The sequence below is a fragment of the Gigantopelta aegis genome, chromosome 13 (assembly GCF_016097555.1).
Source record: "Gigantopelta aegis isolate Gae_Host chromosome 13, Gae_host_genome, whole genome shotgun sequence".
In the NCBI taxonomy this organism is placed as follows: Eukaryota; Metazoa; Mollusca; class Gastropoda; order Neomphalida; family Peltospiridae; genus Gigantopelta; species Gigantopelta aegis.
The window spans coordinates 4801686-4824409 of NC_054711.1; the positions used below are offsets into that span (position 1 = coordinate 4801686).

The 22724-nt window shown below is 40.3% G+C and overlaps 1 protein-coding gene across 1 annotated transcript in view; it reads left to right on the forward strand.

Moving 5' to 3' along the window:
- LOC121387896 (homeobox protein Mohawk-like) overlaps positions 1–22724 on the forward strand; it is a 53934-nt gene that overhangs the window by 19985 nt on the left and 11225 nt on the right. Inside the window, exon 2 of the mRNA XM_041519128.1 lies at positions 17953–18284. Within this exon, the coding sequence (XP_041375062.1) occupies positions 17953–18284 (332 nt within the window). The remainder of the gene's footprint in view (positions 1–17952; positions 18285–22724) is intronic.

Here is a 22724-nt window from a genome sequence, read left to right on the forward strand (position 1 = left end):
CCACTGTCCTGGACAGACAGCCCAGATAGCTGAGGTGTGTGTGTGTGTGTGTGTGTGTGTGTGTGTGTGTGTGTGCCCAGGACATCGTGCTTGAACCTTAATTGGATATAAGCACGAAAATAAGCTGATGCTCGGTCGGTCTGGGATTGATCCCCGTCTATGGGACCATCTGTGCTATTTCTCGTTCCAACCAGTGCATCGCGACTGGTATATGACAGGCCGTGGTATGTACTATCATTTCTGTGGGATGGTGCATATAAAGGATCCCTTGATTCTAATGGGAAAATGTAGCGGGTTTCCTCCCTAACACTATATGTCACAATTGCCAAATTTTTGACATCCAATAGCTGATAATTAATAAATCAATATGCTCTAGTGGCGTCGTTGAACAAAACAAACTTTAACTTTTAACCTGCCCCCCCCCCCCCCTCCTGTTTCCACCCTGAATACAGGATAGGCATCCTTAATAGCGGATCCAGGAACTATTTTACGAGGGTTGGGGGGGGGGGGGGGAGACTAATAAGAAAAGGTCACATGGACCAACTCGACAACAGGGCATCGCAATTGAACACACATTGAAAGAAGTGAAAACTGGTCCCTTAGTCCCACCTGGATCCGTATTTGCAGTATTTTTTTTTTTTAAATCTGGGAAAAAAATCTGAAAGAAACTTTGAAGCAGACACTCATTAGCACGGCTAAGCCTGGGGTATCACGTGTTCCGAGCTACATCATTCACAAAGGCGCGGGAAACACGTAATAAGCTCGAGACCCGTCAAGTATGACGTCACTAAGTGGCATGATAAACGCAACGCCATACAATAGACAAGACATTTAACGTAATATGCGCGAGACATGTCGAGTATGACGTCACTAAGTGGCACGATAGCGCAAGACAACACAAAGACACAGTATTTTATGCTAAATGCGTGAAATTTAACAGATATGATAATAATAATTTTAGTAATGAGTTAAAGGCAACGACAACAAGGCAGCTTCAGAATTTCCTTCTCTAAATTTAGAAGTTTATTCTTTGTCTTGGTGTGTTGCAGGTCCCAGAAAATTTCGAGAAAGATAATTTTGTTCGCTCGTCGATCGCGCATATCTAATTTTGCGTAACCTATTTTTCGTTCGCGCGTTGAATAATTTATTAAGAAGACCATTTACGTGGACATAATAGGTTACGCAAAAAAGGAAATGGGTTTACCTGGATTTGTTTCTGCGTAACCGATGAATGGGTTACGCACGTTTTCAAATATCACAGGCCAGGTGCTGTAGTTACTCAACAGAAGATCTCGGTGTTTGATATACCAGTCGTGGAGCACATCTTTCTTACTCTTATATTACACATCACTTAGGATGTCCTGCTCTACGTGTCAATTCTGACAACTCTAAAGGCTTTTTGTTTGTAGTAGTTCAAGATCATGCCGTGTTATATATATATATATATATATATATATATATATATATATATATATATATATGCCAGTCGTGCAGCACATTTTTCTTACTGTTATATTACACATTACTTAGGACGTCCTGCTGTAAGTGTCAATTTTGACAACTCCAAAGGCTTTTAGTTAGATATACCAGTCGTGGAGCACATCGCCTTTCTTACTCTTATACCAGATATTACTTTAAAATGTGTTGCCCTAATAATCCATTTTGACTCATCTGGAGACTTTCTGCTTGTCTTGGTGTTTGTAGTAACTTATGATAAGGCCGCGGTATTTGATATACCAGTCGTAGAATACTTTTAACTTAGAACTTCCCGCCCTTACTTTCAATTTTGTCATATCTAGAGGTTTTTCCTTTCGTTTTTTTTTTTTTTTTTTTTTTTTTTTTTGGGGGGGGGGGGGGGGGTGTTTGTTGTTTGGGGTTTTTTTTTCTTGCGGGGGTGTTTGGGGGGTTGGGGGGGTAAGTAACTCAAGAGTAGACCACACATTTTATATACCAGTCGTGGAGCACGGATGAATTCCACGTGGGCGACTCCACGTCGTAAGCAGTGTATGGATACCGTGTTCAGTGCACACATTAACACTGTAATTAGGATTCCGCGAACGAATACATGCTTTGAACTGTGCTAATTTACTCCTTCACTATCACATCTCGCCCCCCTACATCGTTCACCCTCTCCTCATCGGCACCGTGGCACTCTGAGGACAAAAATTCTTGGCAGGAGAACTTCGATTATTTCCTTGAAGACCTTTCTGCCATAACCTTGACCTTACCAGCTGCCGGTTTTTCCGAGCTGTCGTTTTTCGTTCAGAGTTTCGGCTTTCTAAAAAGCCCACGTTCTACATTTCGACACTAATGTGTAATCAGGGTGGAGATTGAACAGAATGGAGTGTTTGTTTAACGAGGCATCAGGACATTTTAAACTACGGCTGTTTGCTGTTGATTATAGTGAGAGAGAGAGAGAGAGAGAGAGAGAGAGAGAGAGAGAGAGAGAGAGAGAGAGAGAGAGAGAGAGAGAGAGAGAGAGACAGAGACAGAGACAGAGAGACAGACAGAGTGAGAGTGAGAGTGAGAGACAAAGAAAGATGGAGAGAGAGAAGATAGACTTGTGCACCCTCTCCGCTATATATTGTGCTTGCTCCACTACTTAGATAAGTTCTCTCGGGCCCGCTCGATCAAACAAAAGAGAGAGGTCTACCCTCTCCCCCCCCCCCCCACCCCCCACCCCATCCTTACTGATGTTAAAACTAGGGACAAAAAAAATAGTTTACGCCCTTGAACACGACCAGTAACAGGGGCGTAGCGTGACCTGGACCTGGGGGGTGATTCGAATATGAACCAAGTAGACCCTTTTTCTATTTTGTTTTTGCACCACCACAAACTCCATTTGTATAAACCTGTATGTTTCAGCTCTGAAAGCTCTGACCCCCCCCCCCCCCACACACACACACACACACACACACACAGAGTCTACGCCCCTGAGTAATATCCAGTGCTCGGTGTGTGTGTGTGTTTGTGTATATATATATATATATATATATATATATATACACACACACACACACACACACACACACACACACACACACACACATACATACATACATACATACATACATACATACATATATAGGGATATATATATATATATATATATATATATATATATATATATATATATATATATATATATATATATATATATAATCTGCTGACGAAGCATCCCAGCTCCAACACCTGGTCACGTCACACGTCTGGACGAGGCAGAAGTCGGTTAGTTACCTGTGAAGCTCACACCGTTTCTGGCTGTCCCGCTGTAGAGAAAACAGAGCGTAAACTCAAACCACGGCAGGTGGCGCTCGATAGTATTGTTGTCGGTTCCATGGTGTTAAAAAAAAAAAAAAAGGAAAAAGAAGAAAGCACAATCTGGTGAACTGTTAGGTCACGAGTCACGTTCGGACTGCTGGCCATTAATTAAATATGACGCAGCAAGCTTCGGGCGTTTTGCGGAATGTGTGAATGGAAAGAAAGGCTGGTAGTTTCCATAACATATGTTAGAAGTCGCTGACCGACGCAGAATGACGCTGATCGATGCAGTCAACAAAAAAAACAAAAACGAATGAATGAAGAAGAAGAAGTTTGTTTTGTTTAACGACACCACTAGATCACATTGATTGATTCATCGTCGTCTGTTGGATGTCAAACATTTAGTAATTTTGACAAATAGTCTTAGAGAGGAAACCCGTTGCATTTTTTCCATTAGTGGCTAGGGATCTTTTATATGCACCATCCCACAGACAGGGTAGTACATACCACAGTCTTTGATATACCAGTTGTGGTGCACTGGCTGGAACGAGAAATATCCTAATTGGCCCACCGACAGGGATCGATCCCACACTGACCGCGCATCGAGCGAGCGCTGTACCACTGGGTTACGCCCGCCCCGCTTAGTAAGAGAACTGCACCGACTTCTCTCTCACTAACAACTAACCCACTGTCCTGGACAGACAGCCCAGATAGCTGAGATATGTGCTCATGACAGCGTTCTTGAACTTTTATTGGACATAAGCACGAAAATAAGTTGAAAGGAATGAAGGAATGAATGAATGAATGAATGCATGAATAAATGAATAAATAAATAAATAAATATTCTTCCGTTAAACAATGGATTTACAGGGATCTTCGCGTACGCACCACCAGCGGTACCTACCCCACCCACCCCATCCCACCCTCTCTAGATCCGCGCCTGTATAAAGAGCTGTGGAGCTCTTTTCATCATACACATATGGATCTCATATTGTAGTAACGACCTGCCCATTAAAGGGTTTAGGCAGATCAAAAAACGACTCACTAGAACCGCCCTTGATTGAATAACGGTAAAAACTGTAGGACCACCCAGTTTTTCATCTTTCAACTTTGCTATATATTATTTATATACGGAAAATCTTTTAAAAGGTCATACGGTGGAAACGTAGAAATTTGTACGCTCGTGTTTGTGTATTAAACGTGAAAAATAGTTGTAGAAAATCGAGGGCCGCAAGCATGGGCGGTTTTTTTTTCCAAGTGACTGTTCGGTTTTATTGTATGTAGACGTTTCCTTTAAAGGTCAAGTCGTATAAATATAGAAGTGTACTAAGGACTGTGGGAAAATGACGGCGGTTATTGCAGAGGTTGTGCCAACTATGCGATAATTTTTTTATTAAATATTATATATGACTGTAATGTACGTTTGCCAGCCTGCCCGTTTGCCCGCTAGCCAACTCGCCTGCCTAACTACGTATGTGCGTAGGCAGGGGCGGATCAAGGATTTGTGTGTTGTTGTTTTTTTGGGGGGGTTGTTTTGTTTTGTTGTTGGGGGGGGGGGGTTGGTTGTGGAGTTTTGGGGGGCAAAAGGTACATGGACTAACACGTCTAAAGTGTATCCTGATGAAAAAAAACATAATGAAGGGAAAAAGAGGCAATTGAATATTTTGTTAGGGAGGACAGCTCCCCTACCCCACCCCACCCCACCCCCCGCTGGATCCTTCTCTGATTGGCATAACGTAATGCAATTAATTAACAGGTGTTATATCACATTGACGTTTTACGTTTGGTGATCTTCAGATAATTCGTGGGGAGTGAAGGGTGGGTGTGTACTCGAGTGCTACGATCAGTTAATTGTTTGTTAAAGTGTCGAATGACAATACAAATGAAATTACACAATGCTGGCATAAATTATTTTGAGTGTCATTCTAGCATCGGGTCATTATTCATTACGCGTGCGTTATTTATTTTATGTTGGGGGGGGGGTGGGGGAGGGGAGGAGGAGGGTCTAGATAGTTCAGTCGGTAGAGCGCTCGCATGAGGTGTTTTTGGTTGTAGGTGCGAACCCCCTCCATGGACCTATTCTCTGATTGGTTTTGCCCCCCACCCACCCGTTTCAACCAGTGCTGCATGACTAGTATGTCAAAGATTGTGGGAAAGTGTATATATATAAAAGATCCCTTACTGCCAACGAAACATGTAACGGGTTACCGCTGATGACTAAGAGTCAGAATTATCAAATGTTTGACATCCAATAGCTGATGATTAATTAATCAGTGTGCTCTAGTGGTGTTGTTAAAAATATAGAGGGTTTCCTCTAAAGACTACGAGTCAGAATTTCCAAATGTTTCTCCTCCAATAGTCGATTCATCAATTAACGTGCTCTAGTGGTGTAATTAAAACAAAACAAACTTCAAATTGTAACATTCTTTTCCTCTAAAAAAAATTAAAATTAAAAAAACGAATGTTAAAATTTAAAATATTTTCCGAGACATTGTACCTTTAATTTAAAGGCACAAGTTCGCTTCGCGCTTGAGTAACGGAAACCACAGCAATTCCGTTTTTGAATAGCAATTGTTTGCTTGCGTGCGTTGCATTGAAACTCGTTGACAGCGGTGGAGGGTAAATGTACTTCTCTGGCTCAAACTCAAATGTAATGAACCCAAGTGACAATACAAAATCGAAACATCTATATCTGTAAACATAAATGATTAGCAATTGGAAGAAATTATACGCCGCCCTTCTGGGGTTAATAAGTTCACTACGTATGTGAAACGCACGCGCTGCCATGACTACGTGACTGGCTCATTTCAGCAATGACAAGTATACACGACTGCGAACGATTTAATTAAAGGCGCACACTCTTCTACAACGCATAGTACATAATATATATATATATATATATATATATATATATATATATATATATATATATATATATATATATATATATATATATATGAGGTATGCGCAAGAGTGCGAGCGTTCGCTGTCGCTCGGTAGACTGGTTTTTGTCCCTCACGTTAGATGAACGTGATATGATAGCAGGCTATGGTACCAGCCAGTCAAATAGTTCGTTAGAACTCTACTGGTTGAAAACGTACAGTTCCTTTCTTATAAAATTAAGCTCTCTGTGTTTTGTGGCTTTCCTAATGACTGTACAGTTAAGTTTGTTTTGTTTAACGACACCACTAGAGCACATTGATTTATTAATCATCGGCTGTTGGATGTCAAACATTTGGTAATTCTGATAATGTCTGTATGGAGGGGACATAGCAAAGTGGTGAAGCGCTCACCCGGTGCGCTGTCGATCTAGGATCGATCCCCGTCAGTAGGCCCATTGTGCTATTTCTCGTTCCAGTCAGTGCAACACCACTGCTATATCAAATTTCGTGGTATGTGGCATCCACAGACAGGATAGCACATACCACGTTTTTTTTATATATATACCAGTCGTTGTGCACTGGCTGGAACGAGAAATATCCCAAATGGGCCCACCGACGGGGATCTATCTCACACCGACCGCGCATCTGGCGGGCGCTTTACCACTGGGCTACGTCGTCGTCCCCCCCCCCCCCCCCCCCCCCCGCAAACATGATAGGTGGAAAAATCTTATCTCCGAGAAACGGGTAATTTGGTAAGGCCCTTATAAAAGTTTACAGGAACATGTACTTATTTGAAATGTTTAATTCTTCCCGATGATTCCGTTGATGTGGTACGCAAATACATCGAAATCAAAGGGCAGACGTCGGTTTCCTTTTGGTTTACGTGAAATTAAGCTCTCCAGCGGCGAAGATTGCTTTTAACAGGAATAGACTATCGATCCGGAGCGTTACGCATTTAAGTGCACGTTCAAACGACTGGTCCACGGATGTAAGTTAATGAACTGGTTCGTTTGTACCGAGATGCCCTCTTGTCTTCCGAGTTGCGGTCACTGTCGTAAGACAGTGTGCTAGTTTTGTCTTGAGTGGTCCCAGATCTGTGTCAGCGAAGGGTCAAAGGTGAGGACTTGTACTCTTAACAGGACTTAGTGTCAGGTGTCTGCGGTGGATTTTAATATACTCAACAAAGTTAATTAAGGGCAAGTGGATATTTTTTACATGTTTCTTTAAATTGGTTAAATTTTTTAAAAATTAAATGATAATTTAACAAGCACGTAAGCCTGGAAATTTATCACGGGATATAGCCTGGCAATTTTTTTTTATTGCGGTGGGGGGTTGGGGTGGGGGGGGGGGGGGGGGGGGGGGGGGTGGAGGGGAGTCATATATTGAAAAGAAAAGAAAAGAAAATTTGCTCAGTGGGAACGCTTTCGCCACAGGTCCGACAGGTCACATGGGATAAATCAGTGTCCTGTGATTGGTACATCAAATGTCATGGACTATGCTGTCCTGTATAATTATGGAAATGTGTATACAAGAAGATCCCTTGGTGCCCGTGTGGTAGTATATCATTAGTATATGACGGCAGTGGGTTTTCTCTCTCATTGTCTTTGCTAAGTATCGAAATAATCATATGTTGGAAACTACATACTGGTGGTCATATTTAAAAATATGCTGCAGTTTCGTTAAATACATATATTCTTTCCACCACTCACCCTCCACCCCTTTCTCTATCGTATTATTAGAAAACGTGTCAACATGCTATATGTTAGACACCAAATAGCCGTAGTTTAAAATGTGCTGAGGTGTCGTTAAACAAACATTCCTTTCATTTCCTCCCTTACTCTCGACCAAGTGTTAAAATAACCATATGTTAGACACCAAATAGCCGCAGTTTAAAATGTGCTGATGTGTCGTTAAACAAACATTCCCTTCCTTTCCTCTCTCACTCTCGACTAAGAGTCAAAATAACCATATGTTAGACACCATATAACCATAGTTTAAAATGTGCTGAGGTGTCGTTAAACAAACATTCCTTTCCTTTCTCACTCTCGAACAAGTGTCAAAATAACCATATATTAGACACCAAATAGCCGTAGTTTAAAATGTGCTGAGGTGTCGTTAAACAAATATTCCTTTCCTCTCTCACTCTCAACCAAGAGACAAAATAACCCTATGTTAGACACCAAATAGCTGTAGCTTAAAATGTGCTGAGGTGTCGTTAAACAAACATTCCTTTCATTTCCTCTAACACTCTTGACCAAGTGTCAAAATAACCATATGTTAGACACCAAATAGCCGTAGTTTAAAATGTGCTGAGGTGTCGTTAAACAATCATCCCTTTGCTTGTTCTTCCATCAAATTCTCGATCGTCTGCTGGCGGCCATTTTGGTTGCCAATTTTCCACTTGAGTCCTCAATCTCGTTAATATCTAGTTCCATCAAGCCGCCCTCTCCTCAGACGCTACATGTAGTATTTTCTGTTGACTCGACTGGAAAAGTGAACTTTCTTTCCGACTGCCAAGGTCGTGAGCCCGGCCCTGCTAAGACCGCTGATCCGGATGAAGCCAACAAAATGGCCATTGTTTATGAGCAGGGGGCGCTGTATTGATCAGCGCCATCTATTGACAGCTGGCTATTCGATTTGCTCGTGCGAATGGATTAGCTGACGCGAGAGAATATTGCGAGGCTGTGTTCGGGACGTGAGGAAAATGGGGAGGGTTTTTTTTTCTCAGTTATTTTGAAAAACGTGTGACCTTGGTTTATGTTAAAGAACCTGACCTCGGTGGTGTCGTGGTTAAGTCATCGGACATAAGGCTGGTAGGTAGGTACTGGGTTCACAGCCCGGTACTGGCTCCCACCCCAGAGCGAGTTTTAACGCACGTGCATCTGAGAAGTAACGGTTGTGGAGACGAGCTCTAATCTATTTTTATGAGAGAATTGCCCCGTTTCAACGCCACAGACTCTTGTTTCACTCTATTGTAGCTTTGTCGAAATGTGTTATAGGTGAACTAAACTTGGTGTCCATTTTTATTGGTTGAAACGAGGGTCTGACTTTAATGATCATGGTCATCGTGGGTATTATAATCATCAGTGTCGTCGTCGTCATCATCACCATCATCATAATGATTATAATCATCAGCATCATTATCGTCATCATTTTCACTATCGTCATCACCATCATCATAATGATTATAATCATCAGCATCATTATCACCATCATTATCGTCATCATTTTCACTATCGGCATCACCATCATAATTATCATCATTGTTAGCACCATCAATATCATCATCATGACCTTCATCATCAACATCATCGTCATCATGACAATCATCATTGTCACTGTTATCGTCATCATTTATTTATCAACGTCTCAGTTATATGTATATATATTTTTTAAACTGCTTCAAATTTAGAGACTTATCATGTTTGTCCTACCGTAGGCTTCTCTGAAACCTTGAGGTGGCCTGGTTCTGGGACACATTGCTTAGAGAACAAACCCGCTTCATCCAATTAAAAACCCAAACAAGATGTGACATACCATAGTTATTAACATGCCACAAATACCACCATACCCTTTTGACGCCCTCTGCCCCCTATTGAACTGTTATCCCGGGGTGTCATTTAAAGAAACATTTCTTTCTTTCTTTCCTTCTTCAAACGGACGTTACACCCACTGTTCAAACACGAGTTCGATTGTGACGTCAGCGGCAAGGCATGTCCACAACATTTGGTAGCATGATGTCAAAACACCCAATGAGCAATAGTAAGACAAATTGCTTTGGCAGCTGCTAATGCTTCTAACGATAAAGACTGTGGGAATGTGTTCTTCGTTGGTGTAGTCAGATACGAAAGTTGTTTTCTCTGAGTGTCTTTCGGTTTTTTTTTTTTTTTTTTTTTTTTTTTTTTTTTTTTTTTTTTTTTTTTTTTCTTTCTCTTTTATTTATATATATATATATTTTAAAGTTGTTGTTTGTTTTTGTTTTGAAGTTGAATATTGAACCAAAATGTAAGTTCAAATGCACTGACTCATCCATGATGCGCGGTGCATCGCTCACCGTGTGAAATTACTGTTAGTCATCAACCAGGGTTTGGTAAGAAAGAAAAAAAAGTGTTTATGCAAGCACAGTTACTGCAGAGTGTAGAAACGTAGGCGTCGATACACAGCCATTAAAGATGTACTAATGTTTTATCGTTATTGTTACCGGAGGCGTAGAACGTGGCCCAGTGGTGAAGCGCTCGCCTGGTGCGCGTTTGATTGATTTCCTTCGGGTATTGTGTTGTGTGATCCAAGGTCGGTTGGTTACCGGGGTCGCATCATGTGTAGTCCCTTGAGGCTGACTATGTAGTGCTCCACGACTGGTATAACAAAGGCCGTGCAATATGCTGTCCTGAGGCACATACAGACAAACGCACACATGCGTGCGCTTGCGCGCGCGCACACGCAGACACACACACACACACACACACACACACACACACACACACAGGGAGAGAGGGAGGGGTGGAAGTGAGAGAGAAAAAAGAGTAAGTAGAAAAAAGATACATAGGAAGGGAGATTGATTGATGGGTTTTGGGATGGTGAATGGATGGATGGATAGATATACCGAGAAAGAGGAGTGAAAGAGAGACAGAGAGAGAGAGAGAGAGAGAGAGAGAGAGAGAGAGAGAGACAGACAGACAGACAGACAGACAGAGCGAGAGAGAGACAGACAGACAGAGAGACAGACAGAGAGAGCGAGAGAGATATATATAGAGAGATATGGAGAAGGGACAGACATACACTCATTGATAAAGTAACATGAAGATTAAAAGAGATAGAGAGATGTAGAGTGAGAGACAGAGAGTGAATGAGAGACAGAGAGTGAATGAGAGAGAGAGAGAGAGAGAGAGAGAGTGTGTGTGTGTGTGTGTGTGTGTGTGTGTGTGTGTGTGTGTAAGAGAGAAAGGAGCGGAGCACAATTCCGTGACAGACATACAGACAGATCATTATTATTGTAACAGTAGTTTTGCCCGTCTTGTCCTCTCACGTCGTGTAACGGACAGAAAACTTTTTTTTAAACTGAAAAACCACGTCATGTCGCGCGACGTGTTGCCATGGCAACGGTGCAAATGTGACGCAGCGCAAATATGACATTGGAAGTGCATTGTTCGCCGTTGTGTCAAACCCACCGCGCAAAGCCTTGGGCAAACACGCTTAAACAAAGAAGGGAAAATACGATAGTGAACAGAACCAACACCGCAAAGCCCGTAATCCACGGCGGGATTTCTGATGGGCCAACTATGTGTGTTTGCGCCTTTATTTCGGGCTCTCGCTGGCTACACTGTTGCCACATGTGGCTACAGTACGCGACACTTGGGATCGGCTGATTTCTTCGGAACTATCCAAACGTAGTGGTGTAGAGTGTAAACTGAACTAACGATAATAAATTTTGAAAGTTTTAAAATTATTCAGGGCCGTAGCTAGCAACGGGGGGGGGGGGGGGGGGGGGGGGGGGAGGCGTAAAAAATGCTATATTTTAAAGTTTTAGACTATTAACTACTCAGTTGCAAAAAAAATTAAAAAAAAAAAAAAAAAAATTCCTAGCTACAGCCCTGTTATTGCCTTTGCATATAGTTTTTTTTATTATTTATTTATTTATATATATTATTTTTTCTATTTGCTTGCTTGCTTGCTTGCTTGCTTGCTTGCTTGCTTGCTTGCTTGCTTGCTTGCTTGCTTGCTTGCTTGCTTGTTTGTTTGTTTATGTTGTATTAGAGCGACTTACCTTAACTCAAACTTCGACCTCTCGAAAAGTTACGGACCTATTCTAAACCTGTTCTGGTCGGTGTATGTGTAAGTGGGAGCAAAAATGGCAAATAAAACGTTTTAAAATACCTTAAAACACATACATTTTTCATTTATATGTTCAGAAATATTTATTATATATAAAATGACTCCGTTTAAGATCAGCACATTTTAAACTACGGCTATTTAGTTCTACCATGGTTGTCTCAATTCTTGGATAATAAGAGAAAAGAGAAGAAACCCGCTGCCTCCACATAGGCGTTTCCTAATGATAAAACAGCAAGGTATCTTTTATATGCATTTTCCCACAAACAGGACAGCATGTACCACGACCTTTGATGTACCACTGGCATTCGTAGGACACTGGTTGGGAAAGGGGGGAAATAGTTCACTGACACTGATATATTCTGCTAATCATTATTCATCTGAGAGAAGGAAATGTTTTATTTAACGACGCACTCAACACATTTTATTTACAGTAATTGGGAGAAAATAGTTATATAAACTATACCGATTGTCATATCATTAATAAACTATACGACTGTCATATCATTGATTACGGTTCTACTCTACTGTCTTGTTATGAACTCTATTTCAATAGCTACTAGTGTCGTACATTACATGCATTCCGAAGGAAATTTGTAGAAACATGTCTAAATGTACTGGGTACGAATCGTCCAGGGACGAAACAAAATGGGTTCGAATCGTCCTGTAACCTCTTATTTTGCGTCGTGTTCTACACACACACACACACACACACACACACACACACACACATTTTTAGCTATTTGTCCCGTTTGACGTGTCGTAAACTATACGAGATATGCCCTACGTGCAGTATGTGTCCTCTACTATATACAAACAAAGGGTTATGTATGTAAATGCATGTAGCGTTTGACGTGACGTGAAGTATATATGGAGGTTGGGGGGGGTGGGGGGGGTACAGTTTTGCTAAGATCGTGTCTCTCGTGTTAAGATGTGACTCATATCCATGAGTTATATCTTCAAATCGACAACACGTGTCTGTCAATATAACGCCTTGTACGGCGACATAAAGCCCAAAACACACCGGGTAATGAACTGAGAAACGTTTAAAGCTCACGTTTAGTTTTGGGGTTTTTAGGGGGTTCTTTTTGGTTTTTTAACAAATGCTACTGGAGCACATTGATTTGTTCATCGTCGGCTATTGCATGTCAAACTGTTGATAATTCGGACATTCTATTAGGGTATACTCTTAGAAGAAACCCGTTACATTTTCCTATTAGTAGCAGAGAATCTTTCCCACTTGGAGGACAACACATACCATGCCCTAAGATATACCAGTCGTGGTTGAGATAGGACAAGACCTAATCAGATAATGGGTTTACTCAAGGAGTCCGATCCTAAGACGCCAATAATTTCAGGCATGCCCAAGCTTATTGCTTAATTATCGATTTTGTCAAACCCAATATACACGTGTGTTTCTAGCCAGCATATTATTGTTTTATTGACTATAAGCGAACAGTATATTATAATACATTTACTTAGAAATGTTTAAAGATTGTGAATCTCATATTAACTGGGCTACACATTTGAAACAACTACTGGACAGTGTTGCTATGTCGTGTGTTTGGTGGTGTCAGAATGTTACCAGTGAAAGTCTATTTGATGCTGATGTATCTGCATGCCTGAAAGATTTATATTTGCAAGATTTGCATGCAACATTTTCAGCTTCCTCTAAAAGTTTTATTTATAAGTTTTTAACTGATAACTTTTTAACTGATAACCATTGTCTACAGTATTATTTGTCAAAACATTTATCTTACAGAATTAGAAGCCTTGTATATATATATATATATATATATATATATATATATATATATATATATATATATATATATATATATATATATATATATATATATATATATATATATCGTACTGGGGTGTCGTTAAACATCTATTCTATTCTGTGTGTCTCTCTTTATCTCTCCCCCCCCCCCCCCCCCCCTCTCTCTCTACTATCTCTCTCTCTCTCTCTTTCTCCACCCACCCACCCCCTCCCTCTCTCTCCCCCTCCCTCTACACCCTGCCTCACATATCCATATCTCTTTGTCCATTTTCTTTCTTTTTGCACTCTTACTCACTGTACCAAAACAAAGCCACTTTCCAGTTCACCTGTTAACCGGATAGCGGAATAGTAGATACTAGTGGTATATATTGGCGTTCCAGATGTGTGTAAATAATACATGGCATACCAGCACAGGGTTCATTGTTTAGGAGTTGTTAGCGTTCTCTCAAGCGTTGAACGTTATCTACCTGGGCTGGTTTGTATTAATACGCGATCTCGATACCTACACGGTACTTGAACCCGATCTGTAATAGACCTGCTGTTGTCAATTCCTATAGGCCCACTTCCAGCTGACCGAAATAGCATTTGGTCGAACAATTAAATACATTGTCAAAACGGATGAGTGAATCGCTAATCACCTGACTGCTACCTCTGTTTGATCGATCTGTCCATATTTAATGTCATTATTACTATATTTAATAAATAACAACAACAACAACAAAAATATATAACAAAAATATGGCTTTTTTGTTGTTTTTATTTGTCGGGGTTTTTTTGTGTTTTTTTTTTTTATTTGGTTGTTTTATTTGTTGTTTTTTTGTTTTTTATACGCCCATCTATGGGTCGTATCATGGTATGGCGTTGTCCGTCCGTACGTACATACGTCCATCCGTCCGTACGCCCGTATGCGAACTTTTTCTTGTCCAGACCATATCTTGCATACACATGCATACATGACCATCAAACCTCACATGTAGGAACAACTTTGGATGGCGGTGCGTCGCATACTATTTCTAGGACACTGTGACCTACTTTTTTTTACGGTCTACTGTACATAACAGTAATTCCTTGTCCGGACCGTATCTTGCATACAGATGTATAGAGGAACATCAAACCATACATGATGGAACAACTTGGGATGGCGGTGTGTCGCATACTATTTCTAGGTCAATGTGACCTACTTTTCACGGTCTACTGCACATAACAGTATATGCTTGTCCAGACCATATCTTGCATACAGATGTATACATGGCCATCAAACCTCACATGATGGAACAACTTGGGATGGCGGTTGGTCCGAAACAAACTGTTCATCCATCCCATTGCAAAAATTTCACATAATTAGAATTGATTCATACCCGTAACATATTCATTAATATAGATATGGTTTTCCATCAAAGGTCTGATGGGCGTATCATACACCTCACCGGTAATCTTGTTTGTTTTTCGTTTTGACTTTTTAATTGTTATTATTTTACTCTATACTGTTTTCAAACTCTTGTCTGCACTGCATTAGAAGTGTAATAACAATAAAATGTTATATGTGGAATAGATAATAGTATTTTCACGTGTCAGATATATCATCACATCATTCACGGTTACAATTGGTTTTACTCGTCACAGCCCTTGAACGATGACAGCAACAGGAGTGAATCCCTGGGAAGTTCGGAGGGGAAGGGGGCAATTGTATATTCTTTTCTTTTCAACATTGGTGTGAGCAAATTGTATGGTCTTAAGAGAATTGGGTGGTGGACACCACCCACTCCAATTTCCGCTCCTGACGCATCTGCTTAGTATCGAACGACGAAAATCCCCCCCCCCCCCCCAACCCTTACCTCCTCTTGCACAATCGTGGATTCGCCGCATCTTTATTATGTATTCGCAACGGACGTGCAAATGTGACAGGCAGTGTATCGTGTTCGTTGATTGTTAGAATTACGACGAAATATGATGACCCGTAATTATTGCTGTGGAATGCCTCACGTGTTAAGGTTGGGCCACACGGGCTGATTTGCGTTAACGAATCGTCGCTAGCGACTATAGTACTGTCGGAAATAGAATAAAATTTATTTTCGTCGATTATTTCTTACATAATAAACTGACAAGTAAATATTTAATGATACGCTACCTAATTTAGCATTTACTTCTTTTGGATCTCATTGATGTACAAAGTGGTGTTTACTCTTGAAATTCAAAGAAAGATGTCACTAAACAGGTGATTTGTGCACTTTATTGGAAGAGACTATAACATATTTTGGTCAACATGTGTAAATTTCATTGCTGTTATGTACAATATGTGAGGGACTGTTTCTGATGATGGGTTACCCCTATATCCCTCTCCAAAACTAAATTCTGTGTAGTCATTTATAAGTAACTATTCAGCAAAACTGTAAAGAACAATTCTGAGTTTGTGATCTATTATACCGGTATTAAAGGTGCTATCTCAATGTTGCACAATGACAGCTATTGAAAATCATTTTCTTATTAAACTTCTTGATTTAACATTCAAAGAAGACGTCTTTAACTATATGCCCATAAATGATTATAGGAAATAATTTTATCTACTAGTAGAAATTATATTTTTATTGGAGAATCTTTATCACAAACAGATGCTCACAAATAACTATGATATAGCACCTTTAAGTGGTTGCAAGATTGTGTAAATTTCGAATGTACTTGTGTTGAATTTATATTCAATAAATATGTTTGTCATAATTCATCATTTATGCTGCAATTTGAAATAATCAGTTAACTTACAGTTTGTTTACGGGTAAATGAAATTGACACATATGATCAAAATGTGTTATAGTCTGTTCCAATAAAGGTCACAAATTACCTTTTTACTGACATATTTATTTTAATTACAAGAGTAAACACCACCTTGTACATCGATGAGAGCCAAAACAAGTGAATGCTAAATTAGGTAGAGTATCATTAAATAGGTATTTACAAAATATTTACATGTCAGTTTAACATGAAAGAAATAATTAACGAAAATCATTTTTATTCTATTTCCGACACTACTTTAGTATGTAATTAGTATGTGGTACGACTTTTCTGAAACTACTTCAGCTCACGCGCTCTCTCTCTCTCTCTCTCTCTCTCTCTCTCTCTCTCTCTCTCTCTCTCTCTCTCTCTCTCTCTCTCTCTCTCTCTCTCTCTCTCTCTCACACACACACATAGAGAGAGACACAGACACACACACCATGGCCGTAGCTAGGATTTTTGTTGGGGGGGGGGGAGGGGGCGGGGGCAACTGAGTAGTAAACTCCTTAAACGGTTAAGAAGAGAATTTTCTTTAAGTTTCTATAATGTTTTTCGGATCTCCCCCCCCCCCCCCCCCCCCCCCCGGCTAGCTGCGGCCCTGCACACACGCACACACACACATTCTAAACAAGAAACTAACTTTAGTATGTAATTGTTTAGTCGTTAAAATATTTTATTAATCGGAAACATCTTACAATGACAGTAAATTCGTGACAGTCGCTTTAACCGTAGAATTCAGTCTTCTCTTGCAAATCGTTACTACATATCGTACCGGGTGAGCGCACATTTATAATTTCAAATATGTTTGGGGTTTTTTGTGTGGGTTTTTTAATTATTGTTTTTTTTTTTTATGAAGGCATCCATGCTTCGAGGTATTAGAAAAAGTGAGACTCAAGTAAACAACAGCTAGCGAGGTTTTTTTTGTTTTTTTTTTAGGATAAACAAGCTTTTATTGTCACTTGTAGTAAAACGTGTCGTAAAAAGACTTCCATAACCGCGGGAAGTAAAAAGCTCAGCTTCCTTTGTGAACAGTCGTACCATAAAGTTTATGTTGTCTTACGTTTTAGTGCGGTTTGCGCCGGCAGTAATTTCGTATCTTTTATGACAAGTTTAAGGGCCGAGGAAAAGGGGGTTAGGGTGAGGTAGCGTTAGAGGGGTGCGAAGGGAGTTCGACGAGGTAAATAATGGATGCAGATGATGATGATGGTGATGATGATGATGATGGTGATGAAGATGATGATGATGATGGTGGTGGTGTGGTGGTTATAATTTCTTAGTGTTTGTTCCCAACTAAAAGTCGTTTACGCTATCTTGAGCACGTGTTATCTATACTATAATACGCAATGCACTTTTATATTAATCTATATTATTTAATTTTATTGTTACAGTATGATTATTTATTTATTTATTTATTTATTTTCTTTCCAGAAAGCTTGTTCCGGACAAGGTGCATCAGAAACGGCAGGTACTACAGGACATGGCGCGACCCCTCAAACAGTGGCTCTATCACCATAGAGACAACCCGTATCCAACCAAATCACAGAAGATGACACTGGCGACGGGAAGTCGCATGTCATTGGTCCAGGTCTCGAACTGGTTCGCCAATGCCAGGCGTCGTCTCAAAAACACGGTGCGGTCGCCGGACGTGACGTGGGCGCAGCGGATCAAGTTGTACAACAATTTCGTTGACGGCAACGCCGAGCTGTTCAGCGTCAGCTCCAACGACTCAATTTGGGATTGTGACGACGACAGCTGCAACGGTAACGTCTTTTTCCCCCCAATTTTAAAGGGACTATCTCGCGGTGGGGGGGGGGGGGGGGGGGGGTGTGGGATGGGTTGGTGAGGGAGCAGGGCATAGCCAAATGGTGAAGTGCTTGCCTGATGGACGATCAAACTGGGATCGATCCCCGTCGGTAGGCCAATTGGGCTATTTGTCATTCTAGCCAGTGCAACACGACTGTAATGTCAAAGGTCGTGGTATTTGCTGCTAAAAGATCCATTGCTACTAAAGGCAAAAATTTAGCGGGTTTCCTCTCTAAGACTTTATCAGAATCACCAAATGTGTGATACCGAACGATAAAAACAACTTGTTACAAACGAAACATTAATTTAAAACAAAAAAGAACCAACACAAGATTATCACAGATGACTGATGCTTCATTATATATGGAAGAAATAACTTAAAGGGACATTCCCGAGTTTGCTGCATTGTAAGATGTTTCCGACTAATAAAATATTTCTTCGATTAAACTTACATATTAAATATATTTTCTGGTTTAGAATATCAGTGTCTGTATATTCAATGTGTTTCTGGTGGTCTTAATATTTGTAAGAAGCCCAAATTGGATTTTGTCTTCAAATAATTTCGTTCGTACGAAACAAATTATTTCAGGAAATAAAATTAAATTAACCTAGTACAAATATTATAACGATCAGAAACATGTTTAATACACAGCCACTACTGTTAGTTTATAACATCTTAATAATTGCAGCAAACTCAGGAATGTCCCTTTAATTGTTTGGTTTTTGTTAATATTCTGAAGAATGTTCCCATGGCCTATCCTATTACAATTAAGTGAAAATAGGGCTACAGCATAGTTGATGTTGAAACTTTATGAAATTTCTTATGACCAAAGGGAAGATAAGACGTATAGTTTATGTTGAAACTTTCTGAAATTTCTTATGACCAACGGGAAGATAGGACACACAGTGTATGTTGAAACTTTAAGAAATTTCTTATGATTAAAGTGAAGATAGGACACATAGTTTATGTAGAAACTTTCTGAAATTTCTTAGGACCAAAGGGAAGATAGGACACACAGTTTATGTTGAAACTTTATGAAATTTCTTATGATTAAAGTGAAGATAGGACACATAGTTTATGTTGAAACTTTATGAAATTTCTTATGACCAAAGGGAAGATAGGACACACAGTTTATGTTAAAACTTTATGAAATTTCTTATGATTAAAGTGAAGATAGGACACATAGTTTATGTTGAAACTTTATGAAATTTCTTAAGACCAGAAAATACACAGTTTCCTAAACCTGTCATCGTAAACGAAGGTGATGAGGCTGGCATGCGGAAGGAAGGGGGAGAAAGGGAGAAGGAGGAAGGGAGGGGGTGAATGACCTCTTTGATCTCAGGTAGATGTTCTACTTCTTGAGGTGAACCCTCCATGTAGCAATCTATTAGCTGTATTCTTTTGTAAACAGTCCCGATAACACGTATCTTTTTACCTAGTAGATAAAAGACTATGGACGTGTTATTTTCTTTCGAAACTCTTCCGACACCTCGTCCCTTTGTTGTGCTTTTGGGCGGTCCGAGAGTTGGGGTTCCCAGTTCCCTCCCTTGTCTGTGTAGCTCTTCGGTTATTTGAGATTCTGGGAAAGTGGTGCTGTTGCTTGTCTGACCTTTTCCCGCGAAAGACACCTGTCAATTGGGGTAACTCGCCGAACAGCGAAAGATCGGAAGGAATATATTGTGTACACACTGCGTAATGCCAATGATGTATACTCAACAACTTTAATTAACCGCATGTATACTTTGTATAATTATTTGCAGAGCCGGTTTAAGGATCCGCAGGGCCTGTAGCACAAAAAACAGCAGGGCGCCCTTCCCAGGATATATATTTTGCAACCCCCCTCGGGGAGAGGGGAAAAATGACCTGGGGGAAATAAATGTACACATCACCGCGGGTCTCCCTGAAGCGCGAGGCCCGTAGCACGTGCCACATGTGCTACTAGGATAAACCGGTTCTTATTTCCTAATGTCATTTTATTTAAGTGTGTTTTGTTTTTGATGTTTTTGTTGGTTTTTTATCACAATGCCTTTTGTTTAACGACACCACCAGAACACATTGGATTTCAAACATTTGGTGATTTTTGACAGTCTTAGAGAGGAAACCCGCTACATTTTTTCATTAGTAGCAAGGGATCTTTTATATGCACCATCCCACAGACAGGATAGCACATACTACGGCTTTTGATATACTAGTCTTGGTGCACAGGCTGGAACAAGAAATAGTCCAATGGGCCCACGGACGGGGATCGATCCCAAATCTACCACTCACTGTTTAATGCTAATGTTCTATACTCAACAAAACTAACTAAGGTCCAGTATATTTTTGTAGTGTGTGTATTAGTGATAAATATGTGAAATATTTGTTATAGGCGAACTCGAAAATAATAAACGTAGTGGTATTTAGCTTCAAACATAGAGCTATTGTATTTGAGCGGGGATCTTTGACTACTTTGTGATAGGCAGCCATTCCGTGTTTTCGCTATACAGTTATCTCTAACGGCAGAGGACGATCATAACCGTCCAAATGTCCGTCTAGCTCTTGAACGGCAGAGTACTCGGGCTAACTTTACTTCTAAACGTTGGTTCAGTGAAATGTGACCCATGACCCGCGGTTTTTCATGCATTTATAAAAACTACCGAAATTTGCATTCTGCTAAGATTCGTTATGCGGACCCATGAAGCATTTTAGGGAGGGGACCATGGGTAGAAAGGCACATGGAGCAACTCCCTGAAAAGGGCACTTCAAGGAAAATTGTAAATAAATTCTTAGAAGATGAGCTCTTTATTATTTTTAGGGGGAGGGGCGGGTCCCCCTGGTCCCCTGCCTTGGATCCGCCCTTGAACGATACTTGTGATTTTGTTTTCTTTAAATTATTGTATAAATGATTAAGTTTAAGAGCCAGCTATAACGTCTACACCTTACATCGGAAGAAGCACTTCTGTTTTTGTTTAACCTTTTTACTGGCACTTGAGGGGCGAGACGGAGCCCAGTGGTAAAGCGTTCGCTTGATGCGCGGTCGGTCTAGGATCGATCCCCGTTGGTGGATCCATTGGGCTATTTCTCGCTCCAGCCAGTGCTCCACAACTGGTGTAACTGTCTGTGGGATGGTGCATATAAAAGATCCCTTGTTGCTGATCGAAAAGAGTAACCCATGAAGTGGCGACAGCGGGTTTCCTCTCTCAATTTCTGTGTGGTCCTTAACCATATGTCTGACGCCATATAACCGTAAATAAAATTTGTTGAGTGCGTCGTTAAATAAAACATTTCCTTCCTTCTTACTGGCACTTGATTAATTTTGTTGAGCATAGAAGACGAAAACCACGTTATAATCAGGTGTCCGCAATACAACTATATGCGTAATATTAATAAATATACAGAAATGTATTACTATAATCGGCCAAGTGTTTATCGTTTATAGACTACAGTTGTGAACCACTGGTTGTAATAAGGAACTGAATAACCGAGGGAAATGCGTTTGATTAAACCTTGACGTTACATGTAGTTACTACAGGAACATTATACATGTATACTGAATAACATAAAGAACGCGAATGTTAATTTGATTTTTAAAATGTATTTAAAACTATAAGGTTTTTCGTCTATTAAAGTTATCAAAGACTTGTGACCATTATAAGCCCATTTTGACTCTCCTCCCCCCCCCCCCCCCCTCTCTCTCTCTCTCTCTCTCTCTCTCTCTCTCTCTCTCTCTCTCTCTCTCTCTCTCTCTCTCTCTCTCTCTCTCTCTCTTTAATATATATCTCTTTTGTTATTCAGTATATTACACCTAATATCAGAAATACAACTTTTTACGTGTACATGATTATATTTATTTCGTTAAACCACGCCCACCATCTGTTTTTGTATATGCACATGCTGTATATTTGTGTGCGTGGTATTACGTTATCTACAAAACTGACGACTTGGCAAACTCAAAGCAAATAAAGAACTTGAACTCGAACCTCAACTTGAAGTCGAACTTCAACTTGACGCTCGTGACGAGAGGGTTACGTGACGTCACGGCATTCAACACCTGTCAGAATGGGTAGGCAGGGAAAGGTTAGCCTCTCTATTACCGGCATACCTTTCTCCGCAGGTGTCAAAACGGCACCGGTATACGTGCTACGTCAGGCGCGGGTCCAAAGTTTCAAAGAGTTTTGCGGCATCTTGAAATGTGGTTAAAAAAAATCGATTACATTTAAAAAAAAAAAATTTAAATAGGAAATGTTTGCCTCCTCAAACGGTATTCTTTTTATTCCGATATTATTCTTTCTGCTCCTGCATGATTCCTTCTATTAAAACATTGCTACGTACCTTTTCCGGCACCATTTTGAAACATGGTTATTACGGATGTCCTACAAAAAAGGGAATACTTTGTGTTTTGTTTGGGGGGGGGGGG